We start from the raw sequence: 18,509 nt of genomic DNA, 5'->3' as shown, positions 1-18,509 counted from the left end.
CACTGTCGGGTATCCTCAACTTCTTCCTCTTCAGATTCTTCAGGGTGGGCTTTTGCAACATAGCGATTGTAGTTGCTTTTTGTGGAAAAGGTCTTTTCGCAATCGTCACATTCATACATCGTCGCCCTTGGTTTCAAACATTATGAAGAAATGGAATCTTTTCTTGCCAATTTATAGGCCCAATGCAAGAGGAATCCGATATAGGGTTTCTCTTTAGGATCTTGGAATCTTCTTCTTCAATTGAATACGCTCATGTCTTTTTTTTTCTTTTCTTTACAATCGATTTTGGGACTAAGCTAGCTTGATCTTATTCTACATTTCCTAGTCTATTTTATTAATCATTTAGGGACTATCACCTAATTTTTGTTTGGGATTACCTAATCCCTATTAAAGATTACCTAATCCCTCTTTTGGGATTACCTAATCTAAGGCAGTCCTTTTTGAGATCACCTAATCCATGTTTAAGATTACCTAATCTTTAATTGGGATTATACTGAATCCATGTTAATATGTTTTGGAGATCTCCTAATCCCTGTTTAAGATTACCTAATCCCTCACTTAATCTCTCTTTGGGATTACCTAATCTCTGTTTGGGTTTACCTAATTTAAGCTAATCCTTACCTCAGATCACCAAACCCCTATTATAGGATCACCTAATCCCTCTTTGCAATTACCTGATTCAAGTAAATCTTTTAGAGATTACCGAATCCCTTTATTAGATTACCTAATCCCTCTTTGGGACCAACTAATCCTCAATTGAGATTATATAATCCCTAGGATTTTTTCTTCCAATTCAGATCATTAACTGAAATCGCTGGGCGGGGAATGCCTTCGGCGTTCCTTTTTAACAAAATAGGTAATCTTAAACATGGATTAGGTGATCTCAAAAAGGACTGCCTTAGATTAGGTAATCCCAAAGAGGGATTAGGTAATCTTTAATAGGGATTAGGTAATCCCAAACAAAAATTAGGTGATAGTCCCTAAATGATTAATAAAATAGACTAGGAAATGTAGAATAAGATCAAGCTAGCTTAGTCCCAAAATCGATTGTAAAGAAAAGAAAAAAAAAGACATGAGCGTATTCAATTGAAGAAAAAGATCCTAAAGAGAAACCCTATATCGGGCTTGCCCTATAATTGGCAAGAAAGATTCCATTTCTTCATAATGTTTGCAACAAGGGCGCCGCATGAATGTGCGATGCGAAAAAAGACCTTTTCCACAAAAAGCAACTCAATCGCTATGTTTCAAAAGCCCACCCTGAAGAATCTGAAGAGGAAGAAGTTGAGGATTATCCAGACAGTGAGTCAATGTCCAATGATGAAGATTCTGATGACAGTGTGAAAGACACGAATATCTGGGCAAGGAATGCGAAGAACTGATCAAAATTTAAACAAGATCCTTTTGGGAATGAAACAAAAGAACTACATCCCATCAGAAACTTTACAAAGAGTTAGAGACGAAGAAGATATGGACTTTGAGGAAGCATTGGATTTTGCCATTGAAAAACGTCGGTTTTTGATTCATCGACAAATAATTCAATTTTCAAATGATGAAATGAAAGAATGAAACGAATCGATCTCTGTAATGGACACTTGTATTTTATTTCTTTTATTCTTTGGGTCAATCATTTCACCCGAGGTCAAGCATTTAGCGTAAGGTAGGGTTAACTGAAACATCATGATAATATATAATGCTTTAAGTTTCAGCTACGTTGTTTAAGAATAAAAGTAACAGGACAAAGATGTTAGCACTAACAAAAAGCTAGAAGAAATGTATAAATATAAATGAAATGGAGTATTGTAATAACAAAATGACCAAGGCATCAGTAATTGTGATTAAAGAAAACAATGATGTCTTATTTTTAATTGTAAAGAATGAATTTGGGATCGTTTGCTTTTTGAAAGTCTTCAAGGTATTTTATTGAAGTTATTTGAGGCTTTTGTCAAGCTCAACTGCCTTAATGTAAGTGAGACTAAAAAAAGTGAGTTACTTTTAAGGCATTGCTGAATGAGAGTATTATCAAGTTAAAAGCGAAGATGTACTCAATGTACCATCACGCTCACTACAAAGATAAAAAGAGACTGGTCCCAATTCAATCAAAGAAAGCAAAAGGTGTAAAGAAGTGTACCCAACAAAAGAAAATCGAACACGTGGGTTATCTTAACACGCTGATTTATTATATTGATGACAGTCATTTTTCTATAAGAGATCAATACATATGTAAAGACAACAATTTGATTATTTCCTTAGCTTTATTTATTTCTTTTCTAATTTTATGTAACGGTATATTATGAGTAATAAAATAATTTAACAATTTAAAATTAAAATTAATGTTTTCAATCGGAAGGTTCTTGTTTGGAATATTTGATTTCACCATTCATCTGTAGCGTCTTGTTGCAAATTTCGTTGGCTTCCTCTTCATCGACCACTTTAGGAGATTCGAAAATGCTCTTCTACAAATGCTTAGTCTCCGTTGTGAGACGTAGTGATGAAGTTGACTTGGGTAGTCCTCCAAACATCCTTCGCACATTTCTCGCCGCACTTCCAAGACTTTTTCTCGCATGACTTAAAAAACACGTTTTGCATTTCATTCTTGAAACTTCTTTCGTTTCCATTCCAAAAATAACCAGTGACATTAGCGATGAGAAATCAGCTTTGTCAGGAGAGAAATGATTGAGTTGTTGTTGCCCCTAAGTTTTTGAGTTATGATAAAGAATTCCTCTTCTTGATCAAAATAGTTTTCAACATTGAAATTTAAGGTTCGGTCATTCTTCCACCTTGAAATTCTGCTCTTTGAAACACCGTTTCTTCTTTGGAGCATCTGAACAGGATACACTTCTTTTTGATTTGGTGTTGCCATTGTTTAACAGAGAGATAGCGTAAAAAATATCAATCCAAGGGAGTAAAGAAATCCTCTAGTAGTGAACCAAGTATTCCAGGTATTAGAGCAAACTCGAACGAAGCTCATTTTTCTCGCTAATGAAAAAGACAGAATATTTACCCATAGCTTAACTTAGATTTCTGGGAGCACATTTTCAGCATTATTTTCACACATTGTGTCATTTTTCACGCATTGAGTCGTTTTTCACACATTGAGTTGTTTTTCACACATTGAGTCGTTTTTCACACCATGAGTTGTTTTTCACACCTTGAGTCACTCACTTTGAGCATGCTGTGCCAGAACTATCATATTCTATCTACTTGCTTATAAAGAACTTTTCATTTTCTGGCTTGAGAAAATACCTTTTCAAAACAAAGTTGAACGGATAACGAAATGGAACATGAACTTGTTTCGTGGACGAAGTTTTATTCAATTTTCGTATATCAAAAGTATCTTCAATACTGATAATTAGAGAGAGCAAACTTGAGTTCTACTAAAAAGTCTTATTTCATCGGGCGAGCTTAGAATTTCTTTTGATACATTTTATAAAAGAAATCAAAAGACTTTAACGACCAATTACCGACACATTCAACTCCTGTTTTTCTTTATACCTCCATGTTCTGACTATGGTCAGAGCCCTTAACGCAAACTCAGCGCCATTAAAAGTCTTTGAAGCGTGTAAAAGATGTCTTATTAATCTATATAATAACTTAATAATGAGCTTACATTTAATAATTGCGGTAATTCAAACTCTTTTATTTCTCTCTCCATCTCATTCCGATGGTATCTATGTGCAACAGCACTTACTATTTTTGTATTAGAGAAAAATTGTTTCAACAGAGACGTTTATATCTTAGTTGAAAGAAACGATATAAATGTGATTCTAATTTTGATTGTTCATGTGCGTGGCTCTGTTTTGTGTTTCGGAAAGAATTATCAGCTTTTATTGCAGAAGGATGAATGTAAAAGACAAGAAAATACACTTTTGGAGCGTAGGGATTCGTTTTTCTTCCCTACGGTTTAATGGCTTGGGAAACTTTCTTGCACGTTTTTTATATAAGGAACACGTTACAAATAAGGAGCTTGAGGCTGGAAATGATCTGAAAAATGAAACCGCTAAGGTTTGAAATAAAAAAAACAAGTTAAGGAACAGAGAGTTAAACTTGACTTTGCACACATTTATAAAAGGCTAAACAAAAAAATGACATAATATTGACGAAATAACATTGGGCTTTTCCAGAAAAAAAATCGTGCACCCCCTGTTGAGGAGGTCCATTTCCGTTCCCAACCCATCCAAAGCTGTTCAAATTCTTTCAAAATCACCCACTGCAGTCTGCTAGCCACAATCATGGACAAAAGGTTGTAGACAAATGAAATTTCAGGAAAATAATGAGAAATAGAGCAAAATGACTCTTCAATGTGTCTGAAAAAGGAGGGAAGTTAAGAAAAACACTTTCGAAGTCGCTGCATTGCTTTTGAACAGCTTTGAATGGGTTTGGAAAGCACCCAGAACCTCGGGAACTTGTTTTTGATCGATATTAAAGTATTTTACAAATATTGCAGAAGTCTACAAACCTTTTGTCCATGATTGTCTGAGAATTCTGAGACTTAGTGCATTTTCCAGCTCAAATTTTTGGCAATATCAATAGTAGTTTCACATTGAAATTGTCTTTATTGTAGTTGAGGATCATTCCTGAGTCTCAAAATTTATTTTTACTGATTCAGCATTTTCTACTGCTCCACATTTGAGTCTATTTGAGGGGGGTGTCAATACTTCTGAAAATGGCTGATTTTTTTATTTTTTTGGTATAATTCCTGCTGTGATGGTGGAAATCATTAGAATTTTCTTCTGGTTGTTCTTTTTGAGATACTTTGATGGAAAATTGCCACTTCAGAGAAGACCCCTGTTCAATTTTTTCTTAAAAATTCTGACAATCATGGACAAAAGGTTGTAGACAAATGAAATTTCAGTGAAAAATGATGAGAAATAGAGCAAAATGACTCTTCAATGTGTCTGAAAAAGGAGGGAAATTAAGAAAAACACTTTCGAAGTCGTTGCATTGCTTTTGAATTGCTTTTGAGGGAACCACTAAACAAAAAATCAGCATTTTGATACTGGTATAAGCCAGTTAATCAAGCCCTTGTGGTTTGCCCTTGTGGCTAGACTGCAGTGGGTGACTTTCGAAGACTTTGAACAGCTTTGAATGGGTTTGGAAAGTACCCAGAACCTCATGGGAACTTGTTTTTGATCGATATTGAAGTATTTTACAAATATTGCAGAAGTCAACAAACCTTTTAAACTGGCTTACACCAGTATCAAAACGCTGATTTTTTGCTTGTGGTTCCCTCAAAAGCAATTCAAAAGCAATGCAACGACTTCAAAAGTGTTTTTCTTAACTTCCATCCCCTTTCAGACAAATTGAAGAGTCATTTTGCTTTATCTCTCATCATTTTTCACTGAAATTTCATTTGTCTACAACCTTTTGTCCAGCATTGTAGGCAATAACTTTATAATTAATATTTTATCCATCTACTGTTTCGTTTTGTTATTTTCATGAGACAAGGTACAAACTGTCGGGATATTTTTGAAGAACAGCAGATCATATTTTCTATACATTGAGAAAGGGGTATAAACCCGTGAACAGCAGATTATTTTTTTTGAGACAGTGAGAAAGGGGTATAAACCCATGAACAGCAGATTAAATTTTTTGAGACAGTGAGAAAGGGGTATAAACCCAAAAACAGAAGATCAATTTTTTGAGTCAGTGAGATAGGGGTATAAACCCAAGAACAGCAGATCAAATTTTCTATGGGACAATGAGAAAGGGGTATAAACCGATGAACAGCAGATCAATTTTTTAAGACAGTGAGACAGGGGTATAAACCCAGAGAACAGCAGATCAACTCGGGTAAGTTATGGCATGTCTTAAAATTACCATAATTTTTAGATCGCATTAGTCGACAGAAAATGACCAAACAAATGACTGAACATAAAGGGTACTATGATGTAGTTTCTAACCTGATGTGTAACCTAATTGTTTTTTCGCTGATTTTCGCGAAAAACCGCAAAAACTGATTATTACGCAATAATCGATGACGTCATCAAAACTAAAAATTGAATTTCTCAAGAATGGTTTATCCAATTGTCTTCAAACTTTAACCAAAGATGTATCTTACTAAAGTCAATCATTTGAAGAAAAAAAAATTCGAAATTTTGATGACGTCAGCAGAAAATAGAATTTTTCGTTTTTCACTAATTTCTGCTGACGTCATCAAAATTTCGAAAAATGTTTTTTTTCAAATGATCGACTTTAGTAAGATACATCTTTGGTGAAAGTTTGAAGATAATTGGATAAACCATTCTTGAGAAATTCAATTTTTAGTTTTGATGACGTCATCGATTATTGCGTAATAATCAGTTTTTGCGGTTTTTCGCGAAAATCAGCGAAAAAACAATTAGGTTACACATCAGGTTAGAAAATACATCATAGTACCCTTCATGTTCAGTCAATTGTTTGGTCATTTTCTGTCGACTAATGCGATCTAAAAATTATGGTAATTTTCAGTTTTTGAGACATGCCATAACTTACCCGAGAAATTTTTTGAGACAGTGGTATAAACCCAAGAACAGGGGATATGCTGGATTTTTACAAGCTCTTATTTGACTTGGTTGGTCGTTAAGATGTAATAAAAGAATCTTATTACTTTTTCTAAAGAACGCGTCATCTCTATCACTTCAAATGACCAATTAGTGAAGTATCTTGTAAAAAATCCAGCTCATCCCAAGAACAGCAGATCAAATTTTTTGAGACAGTGAGACAGGGGTATAAACCCAAGAACAGCAGATCAAATTTTCTATAGACAGGGTACAAAACTAGGGTCTCAGGAATCGAAGAACAACAGATGTGAATTTCTAGGAGTAGGATTTTTCCAGCATTGAGACCAACAGATCAAAATTTCTAGGTTGAATATACGTGAACAGCAGATATTCAAAAAAATATTGCTGGATGCTTGTGGAAATATTAGGCTCCAGGCTTTGCGCCAAGTTAAGGTTCCTTATTTAAAAAAAGCGTGTATATCAACCTATATCAACTTTGCTTACTATCTTTGTCTGGGTCTCTGGATAGAGCGTAATATTTCGAGAAGAAATCCCTTCAATGTTTACGATATCGCTTTCTGTGCGAAGATAAAGTTAATTTTGGCGTGTCTTAAAAACAATTTTTTCTAACACACGTTTTTTTATTAGAACCCAGTTTATAAGAACATTGAGGCTGAAATTCGTCGAAAAATCCAGAACATCGTAAGAACATGCCCAACCTCAGTTTGGAAAATAATGACAAAAAACTACAATTTTTTCCTCTTTTCAAGCAGTTTTAACCGAACTTAGGGATGGATTTTCTAAAATCGAGAGTCAAATATTATCCAAAGTCTACCAATTTTAAGTGCTTTTTATTTTGCTCAGCCAAATTTTTGGTGCTCTAATAAAAATAACGTGTACTGGAAAAATGTTGACTTTTGCTAGAATTATTTTCGTTACCAAAGGCGATTATTTTTCATATACCATGCTTGCAATGTTTACCTTTTTCTTCATGTTAATTCTTTAATTGAAGATAAGGAGCAGCATAGAGACGTTGTTTGTATTTCCAACACTCACTTTTTCTCTCTTGACGATCGATATTTGAAAAAAAATATTCTAGAAGAATGATCTTTGTTTTTTAATGAAAAGATAATGTCTTTTCAATATGTTATTTTGTGGATTAGATTCTGAGGTTCTGGCGAGAACTTGCATTGTTTTTAAGTAAAATTTGGTAGGGAGTTTTTTTCCCTCCCCTACAATTATTTGCTGGTGAAATAGGGCATTCTCAATATCTCAATACGTTTGTCGGCAGGCCAATCTATATTTAGCGTTGAAAATTGATTTAGTAAAAATCATTTAATAAAAATATAGAAACAATTCGCTTGGAATATCTATCGGATACCAGGAGAAATAACCCTGGATATCTGAGGTATTCCCATGTTCTATTTATATATCCTTGATATGTTCTGTATGGTGCACTGTAGCCCTTGCTTCAAGCAGAGTATAAACCGGGTATTAATTTTAGAATTGTTACAGTTTCAGGTAGATCAAAATGTTTTAATTTCCGTCAAATGACAATCTTCCACAATGAAACAAAGAGCTACAAACGCAACAAGCAAAATGGAGCAAGAAGCTTTACTACCCCCGTCTGCTATCGATGAAAGCTTCCCATCAGATAGTGAATTCTCAACAACTGGCTCCGTATCGGGCGCCACTGATAAGGCCAAGAAACGAGGTGCCGAGAATATTTTTCAAGCAATCAATCTCTTGTTAAGAAGAAACACTGGAGAAGATGGAAGCCTTGCAATTAGCACCGCTTTTTTAATTATGGTTTCAATGTCGTATGGGTCAGCAGTGATTATTTTACCGTACACGCTACAGCAATTAGGTCCATTGCTTTGGTTGCTTTTCACCGTGGGTTGTTTCCTTATTCTGGCTTTTTGCGCGGTGATGTTGAAGGAATCATGTGTTCACATTATGTTGTTTGGTAAAGATCGCATCTCACGATCACTTCTCGTGCGCCGACCGTACCCGACAATTGCCGAATATTCAGTCGGGAAACGATTCTCAAAAGTCGTTGAAGCGACTATGTATGTCGCACTGGGAGCTGAAGTGTTAGCTTATGGTTTACTTGGGGCAACTTCTATGAACAGAGTGATTCCATTATGGCTTGAAGGGGATGATAGAATCAGAATTTGGCTTTTGATCGGATTTTTTGTTATGCTTCCATTCATGATGGTTGGAACGTATTCTGATTTAACAATGCCGGCTTTCGTTGCTGTATTTACGTCGTTTCTGGCTTCACTGTGTATCTTTATCGTATCGGTAGTGGCAAAATATTACTATGGTGCACGAACATCAAGCTATAAGACAATAACATTAGTCAAAGAGGAACATATTTTTAAGATTTTTGGTGAGATTTTGTTCGCAGCTGCCGGTCCTGCCCTCTTGTTACCTAATATTGTTGTCCTATTAAAGAAACCGGAGAAGTTTCAAACGCCCATCTTGTTCAGTCATCTATGTGTCGTTCTTTTATACGCCCTACTGGCAATTGTACCATTCATCATTTTCGGACAAACGGTTGAAGCAAGCATAATAGATACTTTACAAGATGCTATCTTAGCTTTGAAAATGAGTCCGGTCTGGCTTTCTGTCATTACCCTTGCTTCGATTTCATTGGCTATCCATTTTACAATGGTGACAGTGCTTTGTGCCAATCCAATTTTTCTTAATTTGGAGAATAAATTCAACATACCGCCAGGTAAAGTTTTTTTGTTTTGAGAGAAGATTTCTTCCACCATTTTCATTTCCAAAATGACTTCCAATCTTCCAATGTAGTATACGAATTTCAAATCTTAATATCAACAAGGCCAAGCCAATTGAACCAGCGAAAATTGCCAAAATTGACCCATCAAAGAATCAAATCTCATCCATCTCAGTTGGACTTAAGAGACTGAAAATCGGAGTTGAAAACCTTCCATCAGGACAAGATTCAGTTCGCAAACATCGGAAGAATTAATATTTATCCATTGAAAATTTGTCCACTTAAATTATAAAAGTGTCCTCTCTATCTCTTTTAGGGAATGGTCAGAAAGTATCTACTAGGTGGCGTGGAGCATATTTTCAAAAAATTCCAAAAAAAATTCCCATTTGATACCATCAAAAAATTTGAGGCAATTTATTTTTGGCACCTCCCTCCGAATATAAAACCCCTCCCTAAAGACATGAAATTTTTTTGAGACAGCCCCTAAGCTGGGAAAAGTTTTTGACACCCCTCGAATCCACCCCTCCCCTAGTAGATACTTTCTGACCATTCCCTTACCATAAGGAATTTTAATCAAAATTCTTTCATTGTTTTTATAGAGTTTACATGGAAAAGGTTTGCACTTCGCTCATCAATCGCTTTAGCATTTGTATTGGTTGATATCATGATCCCTTACTTCTCACCTGTCATCTCTATCGTCGGCGCACTACCGCTCGCTCTGCTTTGTATTATCTATCCTATCATTGTTTACTTTCATACGTTCGAAAAGAAATCGAATTACATGAAACTTTTCCTTGGATTTGTTTTATGTTTAACTTTCGCATTGATGATTGGGAACACGATATTCAGTATTTGGGATATTGTTGTTTATTTTGAATTGCCATCATTTAAAGCTGTCAAACATTTTGGAAATCAAACTGTCAAAGACACGTGGCGAAAAGCTGCCCTGAGGAAAAACTTTACCTTCACTCAGTTGTAGTACACATGGGTAAAGCACTGTGATTATTGGGGTAAATTCACGGTCAAAAGATTATATTTAAAGGGATTATCAGATGATTTTTGATATTTGGCTTAGGGATAACTTTTATGTCCTAATAGAAACACCTCCAAAGTTTTTGACCAAATTATTTTTCAAAGATTAGATTAGATTTCAAAGTCAAATATCTCAGATTCGGAAAAATATTGGGTCAAAAGATTTAGAGGTGTCTCTCTGGACCATAAAAGGTATATCCAAGCCAAATATAAAAAATCATCTGGTAATCCCTTTAAAGCTTTCTACCGTAAATTCATCTAAAAGATCATGTGAAATTTGCCATTTTTTCCTTAATTTTCCGGGGTAAGAAAGGGTTTTATTTTGCCCAAATTTAGAAATTTTAAAATATATATAATTTTCAATTGGTTTTTAAATTAGAATATTTGCTGACTCGTCAAGTCTTTTGAGTTTTTTTATTTGAACAATTAAATATGAAATGTTAGTGAAGTCGATGAATTGTATCTGAATGCGCAAAATTGAACGCTTTGAACAAAGAAACCAAGTACAAGTTTGGAATTTTATTATTTGTAGGATCAGGGGCTTAGGTATATTATGCATATTTATAATTCTACAAAACGTTCAAGAAAGTATTCATCTGCTTTATTTAGTAACAATTCTCTTATAGTTTCTTGGCAAATAAGATTTAGTTTCGCGGAAAAATTATGGGTTCCTCAGCTATGTTCTCTCGGCTGCCTAAAGTCATGTCAACTTCTTCTTTAAAGGTACACATTTCTTTTTATAAGAACAAACTATATAAGAATATAACGCTCCAGTGGCCAAAATCTTAAGGATAAGTTAAGAACATTTTAAGGCTCCGTGGGCTCTAAAACACCTGTTTTCTCAGGAAATAATTCAAAAATATTCAAAAAATGCTGAAAATAAGAACATGTTAAGAAATTTTTAGGCTTAAAGCTCAAAAAGTTAAGAACATCCGAAGGCTTCAAAAATGTTGGATGCTCTTAAAAGATAAAACGTGTATTCCACCATTCCATTCCTTATTATTTAAACATGGGAGTTTTTGGAGAAGCGCCGAATTCAAATTCAAATTCAAAAAAAGATTTTTGAATTACAACTTTCCCTTTTTTCACTGTGTCTTAAGAAGAGAAATTATCCACAAAAACCTGATGGGTCACCTTTTCGACCAAATTTTATTAGGTCTGTTTTAGGAGGTCCCCCCCCCCGTACCATACAGAAAAAAACAAATTAAATCAATTTGATAAATGTGGTAAAGTGTTACGAATATTTTAGGAGTATTTTAGGGGATTTTAGTAATAACTACTTTTGACCGCGTTCAACAAAGGAGTCTGGGAGTTAGTTCATGTAATGTTTCCAGTTCACCCAAATAGAGACTTATACGTATGCGTAATTTGCCGTTATTTTCAACCACATGCATTTAATTCCCGTGATAATCAAAGAGGAATGAATCTCTAGGGGTGGTACAGTCACTTAAAAATTTCTGCCGTTCTTCAAAAATTTCTCGTTCTTTTTGTCACTTTTTAATAGTTATTTGTCGTTCTTTTTGGATGATCTGAAAACATTAGATGAACAGTCTCCTGGTAAGCGAGGGATCATATCTTGTGCAATTTTATGCTATGATGTTGATTTTATTCATCAAAATAGAGGAGAGAGAAAAGTTTGTAGCTATTTTTCAAGTTGACGATAAACCAGTTATCACACTGTTACGACTTTTCATAATCTTTTAGTGAGTTAAACCATAGTGTTTGTTTTACCCTCGAAATTATTAAATCTTATTGGTTGAAAAAGATGTCACATGACTTTCTGTGGTTTAAATAAAATATGTCACTTGACTTTTTGCTATTTGCAATGTCATGTCCGAACGACTTTTTCCGTGGCAAAGAATTGTATTTGAATAAAATATGACGAAAACTCTTAGCTCTAAAAAAATATATCCCATGTTGTTGCTCGATAGTGTGCGATAACTATTACTTAATTTTGATGTTTTTCAGTTTTGTGGTTACGTTGGCCTTGGTTGCTTAATACAGATGATACACTAAAGATTTTTTTACATTTTAGTTTTACCATTTCATAAATAATTGAAACTGTAAGCCATATTCACTCACAATTCAATATATTATTTTGAACAGATTTGAATACTGAAAATGTTAAATTTTAAAAAGATTTTATCATTAATTGTATAATCATAGGTCTTTCTACCAAAGGGAGTTTAATGAATCTCTTATTTTAACTTGAAAATATTCTTTGCTATTTTTGCAAAAGTTGGTAATCTTTGTTGTATCTATCAGCATGTCTTAGAAAATGTGGAAATTATTTTACATTTTGAGGTAAACAATCTACTTTTATGGGATAAATTTTCGTGGGGATAAAATTTCGCGCAGTTGAGCTCATCCGAGAAATTTTAAGATTTTTTCAGCACTTAATTTGGCGGATGGCATTATTGGGAGACAATATTTTCACGAAATTTGTTTCTTTTACTGCTAAACTATACATTGTTGAAATACGTATTATTAACGCTTCTTTGATGCTAGACTACTTTTGTCTACTTTTGACTGAACTTTTTTTTTGATAATTTTTTATAACGCTGAGTCCAGTAAAGTAGACTAGGAGCGTTTGGCGAGGTCGCCATTTTGAGAGAAAATGTTAAAAATCCAAATAACAATAAAACTACTTAGATTTGAAAGATATTATCAAAAATGAGAAACAAACATTAATAACAGATTTGCAATCCCATTGCTTCATACTGTTTTTACATTTTAAAACAATTTAAATCTCGCCTAAGTAAAAGCATACTACCATATACTATCGGGCCACTTAATTGCGCCATCCAGTCTATAAAAAAAGCTTTAAGTGGACCCCGGGCTACTTTGATGCCAGTTAACTTTTTAAAAGTAGTTATTTGACGTTTTTTCAGTTATTTGTTCAAAAAGATTTCGCTGATAAGACCTTACCAAATTTCCATTGGAACTTAATTTCGCAGATGACACCGAAATCCGTAAAATCTGCTAAATTTAATTCCCGTGAAAATTATCAGGTTATTTGGATAAAAGATGTCATTAGCAAGGCTTTGGTGAGGCAAGATAAAATTTTTAGAAAATTAATTATGTCGAGAGACTTAAAGGCTTTGTTTTTACATAAGTGTCCCCGTTTCATATCAGGCACATATTTCATATTTGGGACAGTGTCTTGCTATTGTTATATCATGCTGATATAAGCAAAACAATGTTTTTCTTTTCCTTTTTCTGACCAATCTTGCTCCACATTCTTGTCAATCCAATGTGAAATTGCTTGTAAATTAAAATTGACGAGTAAGCAAACGATATTACCCTTATTTAAAAAAACGATATTACCCTTATTTAAAAACAAAACGTTTAAATATTCAATTCTAGTTTCTAGCGATTTTCCTAATCAAAATTTTGTTTCCTTTCTCGAATGACAGTGTTGTTTTCCACGATGTGGGCGCGCAAGTCCTCAAATTTAAGAACGACAAATCATGCTCCACCAAGATGTCGTCCAAGCTGCGAAGACATAGTATTTTGATCGCAAGCAAGATTTCATCCAACCAAGCCAATATTGCTACATTGCGAGATTGTTTTACCGGCTGTTCGAATCACGCAAATTGTGCAATGTTTGCACATCACGAAAAAAAGAAACGTTGTATGTTTTTCAAAGAGATTTTGGTCAATGAAGTGCTTGCAAGACTCATTTTTGAAGGATGGAGTCCTGGTAGAATAAACGCACAACGGAAGGTAAACTAAACTAAATACCTCGTCTGCCCTACGTAAAATTTAGATTAATAGTGTAATACAGTAATATGGCTGTTATATGATTATACGATAATTGTTACGGGATAATATCAGTTTGTATAAATTGTACACAATTTGTCCTCTCCATAATGTGTTGCTTATCTTTTTATTATGTCTGAATTAGTCTGAATTAGTCGTATAAGCATGCTAGTCTACTTTATGGCATATAATTACACAAAAAATTCACTCTACCACAAACTGTGTGTCTCGTTTTCTAGATTTTACTAAATGTTGAAGATACATGTTCTGAAGAGTATTGCCAAGATTCCTGTCTATCCGGGGTTAAAGAGACTTGCACCCCGCCTACGTTAAGTCCACCAAACTGTGAACCAGAGGGTAAGAATAATATTTTATTGTGAAATTATATTTTTAAAGCTGCGGACGATGGTTACTGTTTATGATTTCACGAAGCCTTAAAATGTTCTTAACTTGTGCTTAATATTTTGGCCATCGAAGCCTGATGTTCTTATATAGAAACCAAGAGTTTTCCGCATGGTTAAACACCTCAGTCGGCAGAAAAATGAACTTATGAAGCCAAAGTTGTGAATTTTATTCGATTCCTAACATTTTCCTCATTTTGTTATCAAAGTTTACGATATGTGGTCCTGTTTACTTAAAAAATTTTAGTGAAAAAACTTTCGCCAACGATTGTATTATATTTGCGAAAATCATGTTAAGGGAAACGATTTTGCGGAAATCATGTTAGGGGAAACGATTTTGGTGCGCAGGAAAAAAAACTCCAAGAAATGTTTATTTGCGGCCTGAACTTTTCATGAAATGTCTCAGAAAAACTAAGAAAACTTTCGCAAGCTAAAACATTTTTGTTTTTAATCCTATCTACCCCTAACAGAGGAAATTACATAGACCGTTAAATTGTATAGATCTCAGGAAAATCATAAAATTCACGATGTATCCTTTTTTTTTCAATGATTTCTAGGTGTTTACACTGGTTGCGATGATGCGCGAAAAAAGTCAAAAATATCCGCCCTTTCTGTGGATGGAAACAGTGGTGCTCCACCTTTCGACGAAGATGCCTACCGAGCCATGGTGATCGAAGGAATACCCGTCAGTTTGAAATGTCCACAACATGTCGGTAAGAATCCTAGCTGTCACACAACGTTTTTTTCAACGTTTATTTAACGTTCACAACGTTCATATAACGTTAGATGACGTTGATTGTCTCTGAAATTTTACTTAGGTGTCCTGCTGGCCTTAGGCGCTCATGAAAGCGAACTTTTCTTCGTATCTTGAAACGGGAAACATTGAACCCACGACCTTGTGCACCCGTAGCTGGATGCGCTTCCTTCGAGCTTCTAATGGCCACTTAAAAAAGCCTTGATAAACATTTGCAGACTTCATCGAAACTCGACTTTTGCATTTCATTTGTTGCTAAAATTTTTGTTTTTCCAACCTGTTTTTAAATAAAAGTTATAACGTTTGTTTACTCATCAATTTTAATTTACAATCTTTTTCACATTGGATTGGATTGACTCCGGGGGGGGGGGGTAACGGGGATATGCCGCTGGTCAGGGTACCTTTTTTAACCTCAACGAGTCCCAGGAAGGGTCGCAAAAACACCTAAATAGAAAAATCAGTCTTTCGTAGAGTGCCTTTTTTGGAAATTCTGTGAAAAAAGTAGAAAATTTGAGAAAATTTTGGAATTTCAGTCCCATTCAGGGTCACTTTTTTCGCAAATTGCGGCAAAATTTTGCGTCCCACTTAGGGTCCATTTTTCGAACGGTCGGCAAGGATAGTACCCCTTGAAAAAAAGAAAAGAAAAACATTTCTGGTTTATATCAGCGTAATATAACAATAGGCAGACATTGTCCCGATATGAAATATGTGTTTGATATGAAACGGGAACACTTATGTAAATATAAAACCTTTAAAACGTTAAATTTGTATTTTCTTATTCAAAATTTCTTCTTCTTTTAAAACTATTCATGATATTCATGACGTAATGTTTTATATGGAAGCACCCAAAATAGCCCGGGTGTTTGTCACTAGTTGTTTTTTGAAAGAAAATCAGTGTCAAACACCCGGGCTATTTCAGGTGCTTCCGTATGAAACATTACGTTATAAATATCATGAATTTATTACCTCAATAACCTTCGGCGAGATCAATTTAATTTGTTGTTCTACGGGCGCGACTGACCCAGCATTTGCTGCAAACGAAAAAATAATTAATATCGAATTTCCCATGCCACAAATTTCTAATATTAGTCATCATTTAAAAAATGTACACTTAAAAAAAGTTGAAAAGATAATCTAGAATTATGAATTCTATGCACGAGAGATTCACCTCACTAAAAACCGGGATTTTTCATCTCGTTTCTTAGTGAGTTCCACTCTGACGATTTTTGAAAAATAGAAGCCTTTCAAGTGTTTTGACGCAAATTCGATTTCTCCCTTCAAAAGTTAAAAGTGACGTCAAGAAATGGAATGTTTAGAGCCCGAAAACCTGGGCTTTTTTCGAAAAACATTCGAAAAAGTCACGAAATGGAATAGGCGTTAATTGCGTAAAGAAAATGCAGGTGACGTCTAGTATAGGCGATCAAATTAAATTGGTCTCGCCTTACCTTTACAGAGTATACCAGAATCGTCGGCGAACCATCAAACCCAATATGCTTTAAATCACCAGAAACACAAAACTACGGCATCGTTAGAAACTTTTTAAGTTATTGCACAACTAAAAGTCATTTATTCTCATATCATCGGATAACCGGAGAATTGAAAGTGGTTGGAACATCAAACTCTTATTTCGTTAAGATGGGAGCACGTGATTATGAATATTGTCAGTATCTATTCTATTCGGGATGCTCAGTATTAGGAAATTATTATCATTATGCCCAGAAAGTTCACTTGATGACGACCACCAGTTCTACTGAAAGTTTTTTTGAGAGGACAGGATGTAAGTTGCTCTTCTATAAAACTAAATAATTCCTTTGTTTTCTACAGGGTGTCCCATAAAAAGTCCTGTTTCAGTACACCAAGTAACTTTTCGACGTGTGTATACTCGGGTTAGTTATGGCATGTTTTAAAATGACCATAATTCTTAGAACGCATTAGCTGACAGAAAACGACCAAACTAACAAATGACTGAACATGAAGAGTACTATGATGAAGTTTCTAACCTGATGTGCAACCTAATTGTTTTTTTCGCTGATTTTCGCGAAAAATCGCAAAAACTGATTATGATATGACGTCATAATCGATGACGTCATAAAAACTAAAAATTGAATTTCTCAAGGAAAATTTTTTTTCGAAATTCTGATTACGTCAGCAAAAAATAAGATTTTCGTTTTTTACTAATTTCTGCTGGCATCATCAAAATTTCGAGAAAAAAATTTTCAATTTCAAATGATCGACTTTAGTGAGATACATCTTTGGTGAAAGTTTGAAGACAATTGGATAAACAATTCTTGAGAAATTCAATTTTTAGTTTTCATGACGTCATCGATTATGACGTCATAGTCAGTTTTTGCGGTTTTTATCGCGAAAATGAGCGAAAAACAATTAAGTTAAACACATCAGATTAGAAACTACATTATACTGTAGTACCCTTCATGTTCAGTCATTTGTTTGGTCGTTTTCTGTCGACTAATGCGATCTAAAAATTATGGTAATTTTAAGACATGCCATAATACTAACCCGAGTATGTCAAAAATTAGAATTAGCGTGAAAAATGCGATCATTAATGGCTATTCGTAGTTTCTTGCCGGGATTACAGTGTAACACCCCTGTCTCACAGCCCCGATGGAACCTTTTCTCTCAATGGAGACATGAAAATTTCTATCGAAATCCCATAATGGGGATAGAAAGTCTCATTGTACAAAGGTAAAGAATGTCAGTGGAACCTTTTCTCTCCATGGAGACATGAAAATTTCTATCGAAATCCCATAATGGGGATAGAAAGTCTCATTGTACAAAGGTAAAGAATGTCAGTGGGGAATTTTGGTTATCATGTAATCTTCAACCCTACTTGGTGTTAGGTATGCGCGGACAGTAAGGGTCGTTTTTTCACCTTTCAAAGTCTCTCTAAAGGTCGCAAAAATCAGAAAAATTTAAATTAGTCTCTCTAAGGTTCGGAAAATTCACGATTTTTAAGAATTTAAGAATTTTTTAAAAACCGAAAAACATTTTTCAAAAAAGTCTCTCTAAGGGTCACCTTTTCAGCAAAAGTCAGTCTCTCGAATGTTCGGTTTTTGGAAGTCCCATCCGCACATGCCCCTCACCTGCCAACCCTAGTACCCCTCCCCCGGGTCTTCACCACTTAATTTCGAATGGGAATAAAATCGTAGGGCAATTTTACAGTGAGGTTGAAGTTTTAGGGTACTGAGGACGATTTTTGGTAGATTTTTTTGCAGTGGGCTTTTCGAAAATTTCCCACCTGGGACAGAGGGTACTTTTATTCCAGGTTCCAGTCTACTAGACGCACGAGAGCAGTCTAACACTAAAGTGAACTGAAGTCT

At 34.7% G+C, this 18,509-nt stretch overlaps 2 protein-coding genes across 2 annotated transcripts in view; both read left to right on the top strand.

Annotated features, from left to right (window-relative positions):
• The window catches only part of LOC136803132 (uncharacterized), a 50,907-nt gene that overhangs the window by 29,733 nt on the left and 2,665 nt on the right, over positions 1–18,509 (top strand). The window contains exons 2-5 of the mRNA XM_067059882.1: positions 13,671–13,980; positions 14,256–14,373; positions 14,975–15,130; positions 16,625–16,948. Coding sequence (XP_066915983.1) covers positions 13,671–13,980; positions 14,256–14,373; positions 14,975–15,130; positions 16,625–16,948 — 908 coding nt within the window. The remainder of the gene's footprint in view (positions 1–13,670; positions 13,981–14,255; positions 14,374–14,974; positions 15,131–16,624; positions 16,949–18,509) is intronic.
• On the top strand, positions 7,994–10,858 carry LOC136803152 (uncharacterized). Its single transcript, XM_067059900.1, has 2 exons — positions 7,994–9,219; positions 9,822–10,858. The coding sequence occupies exons 1-2, from the start codon at positions 8,046–8,048 to the stop codon at positions 10,199–10,201; spliced, it is 1,554 nt and encodes a 517-aa protein (XP_066916001.1). The 5' UTR covers positions 7,994–8,045; the 3' UTR covers positions 10,202–10,858.

The sequence above is a fragment of the Clytia hemisphaerica genome, unplaced genomic scaffold (genome assembly GCF_902728285.1).
Source record: "Clytia hemisphaerica strain Z4C2 unplaced genomic scaffold, Clytia hemisphaerica genome assembly, whole genome shotgun sequence".
Taxonomy (NCBI): Eukaryota; Metazoa; Cnidaria; class Hydrozoa; order Leptothecata; family Clytiidae; genus Clytia; species Clytia hemisphaerica.
Note: the sequence above shows the minus strand (reverse complement) of the source record. Positions and strands in the feature narration are given on the sequence as shown.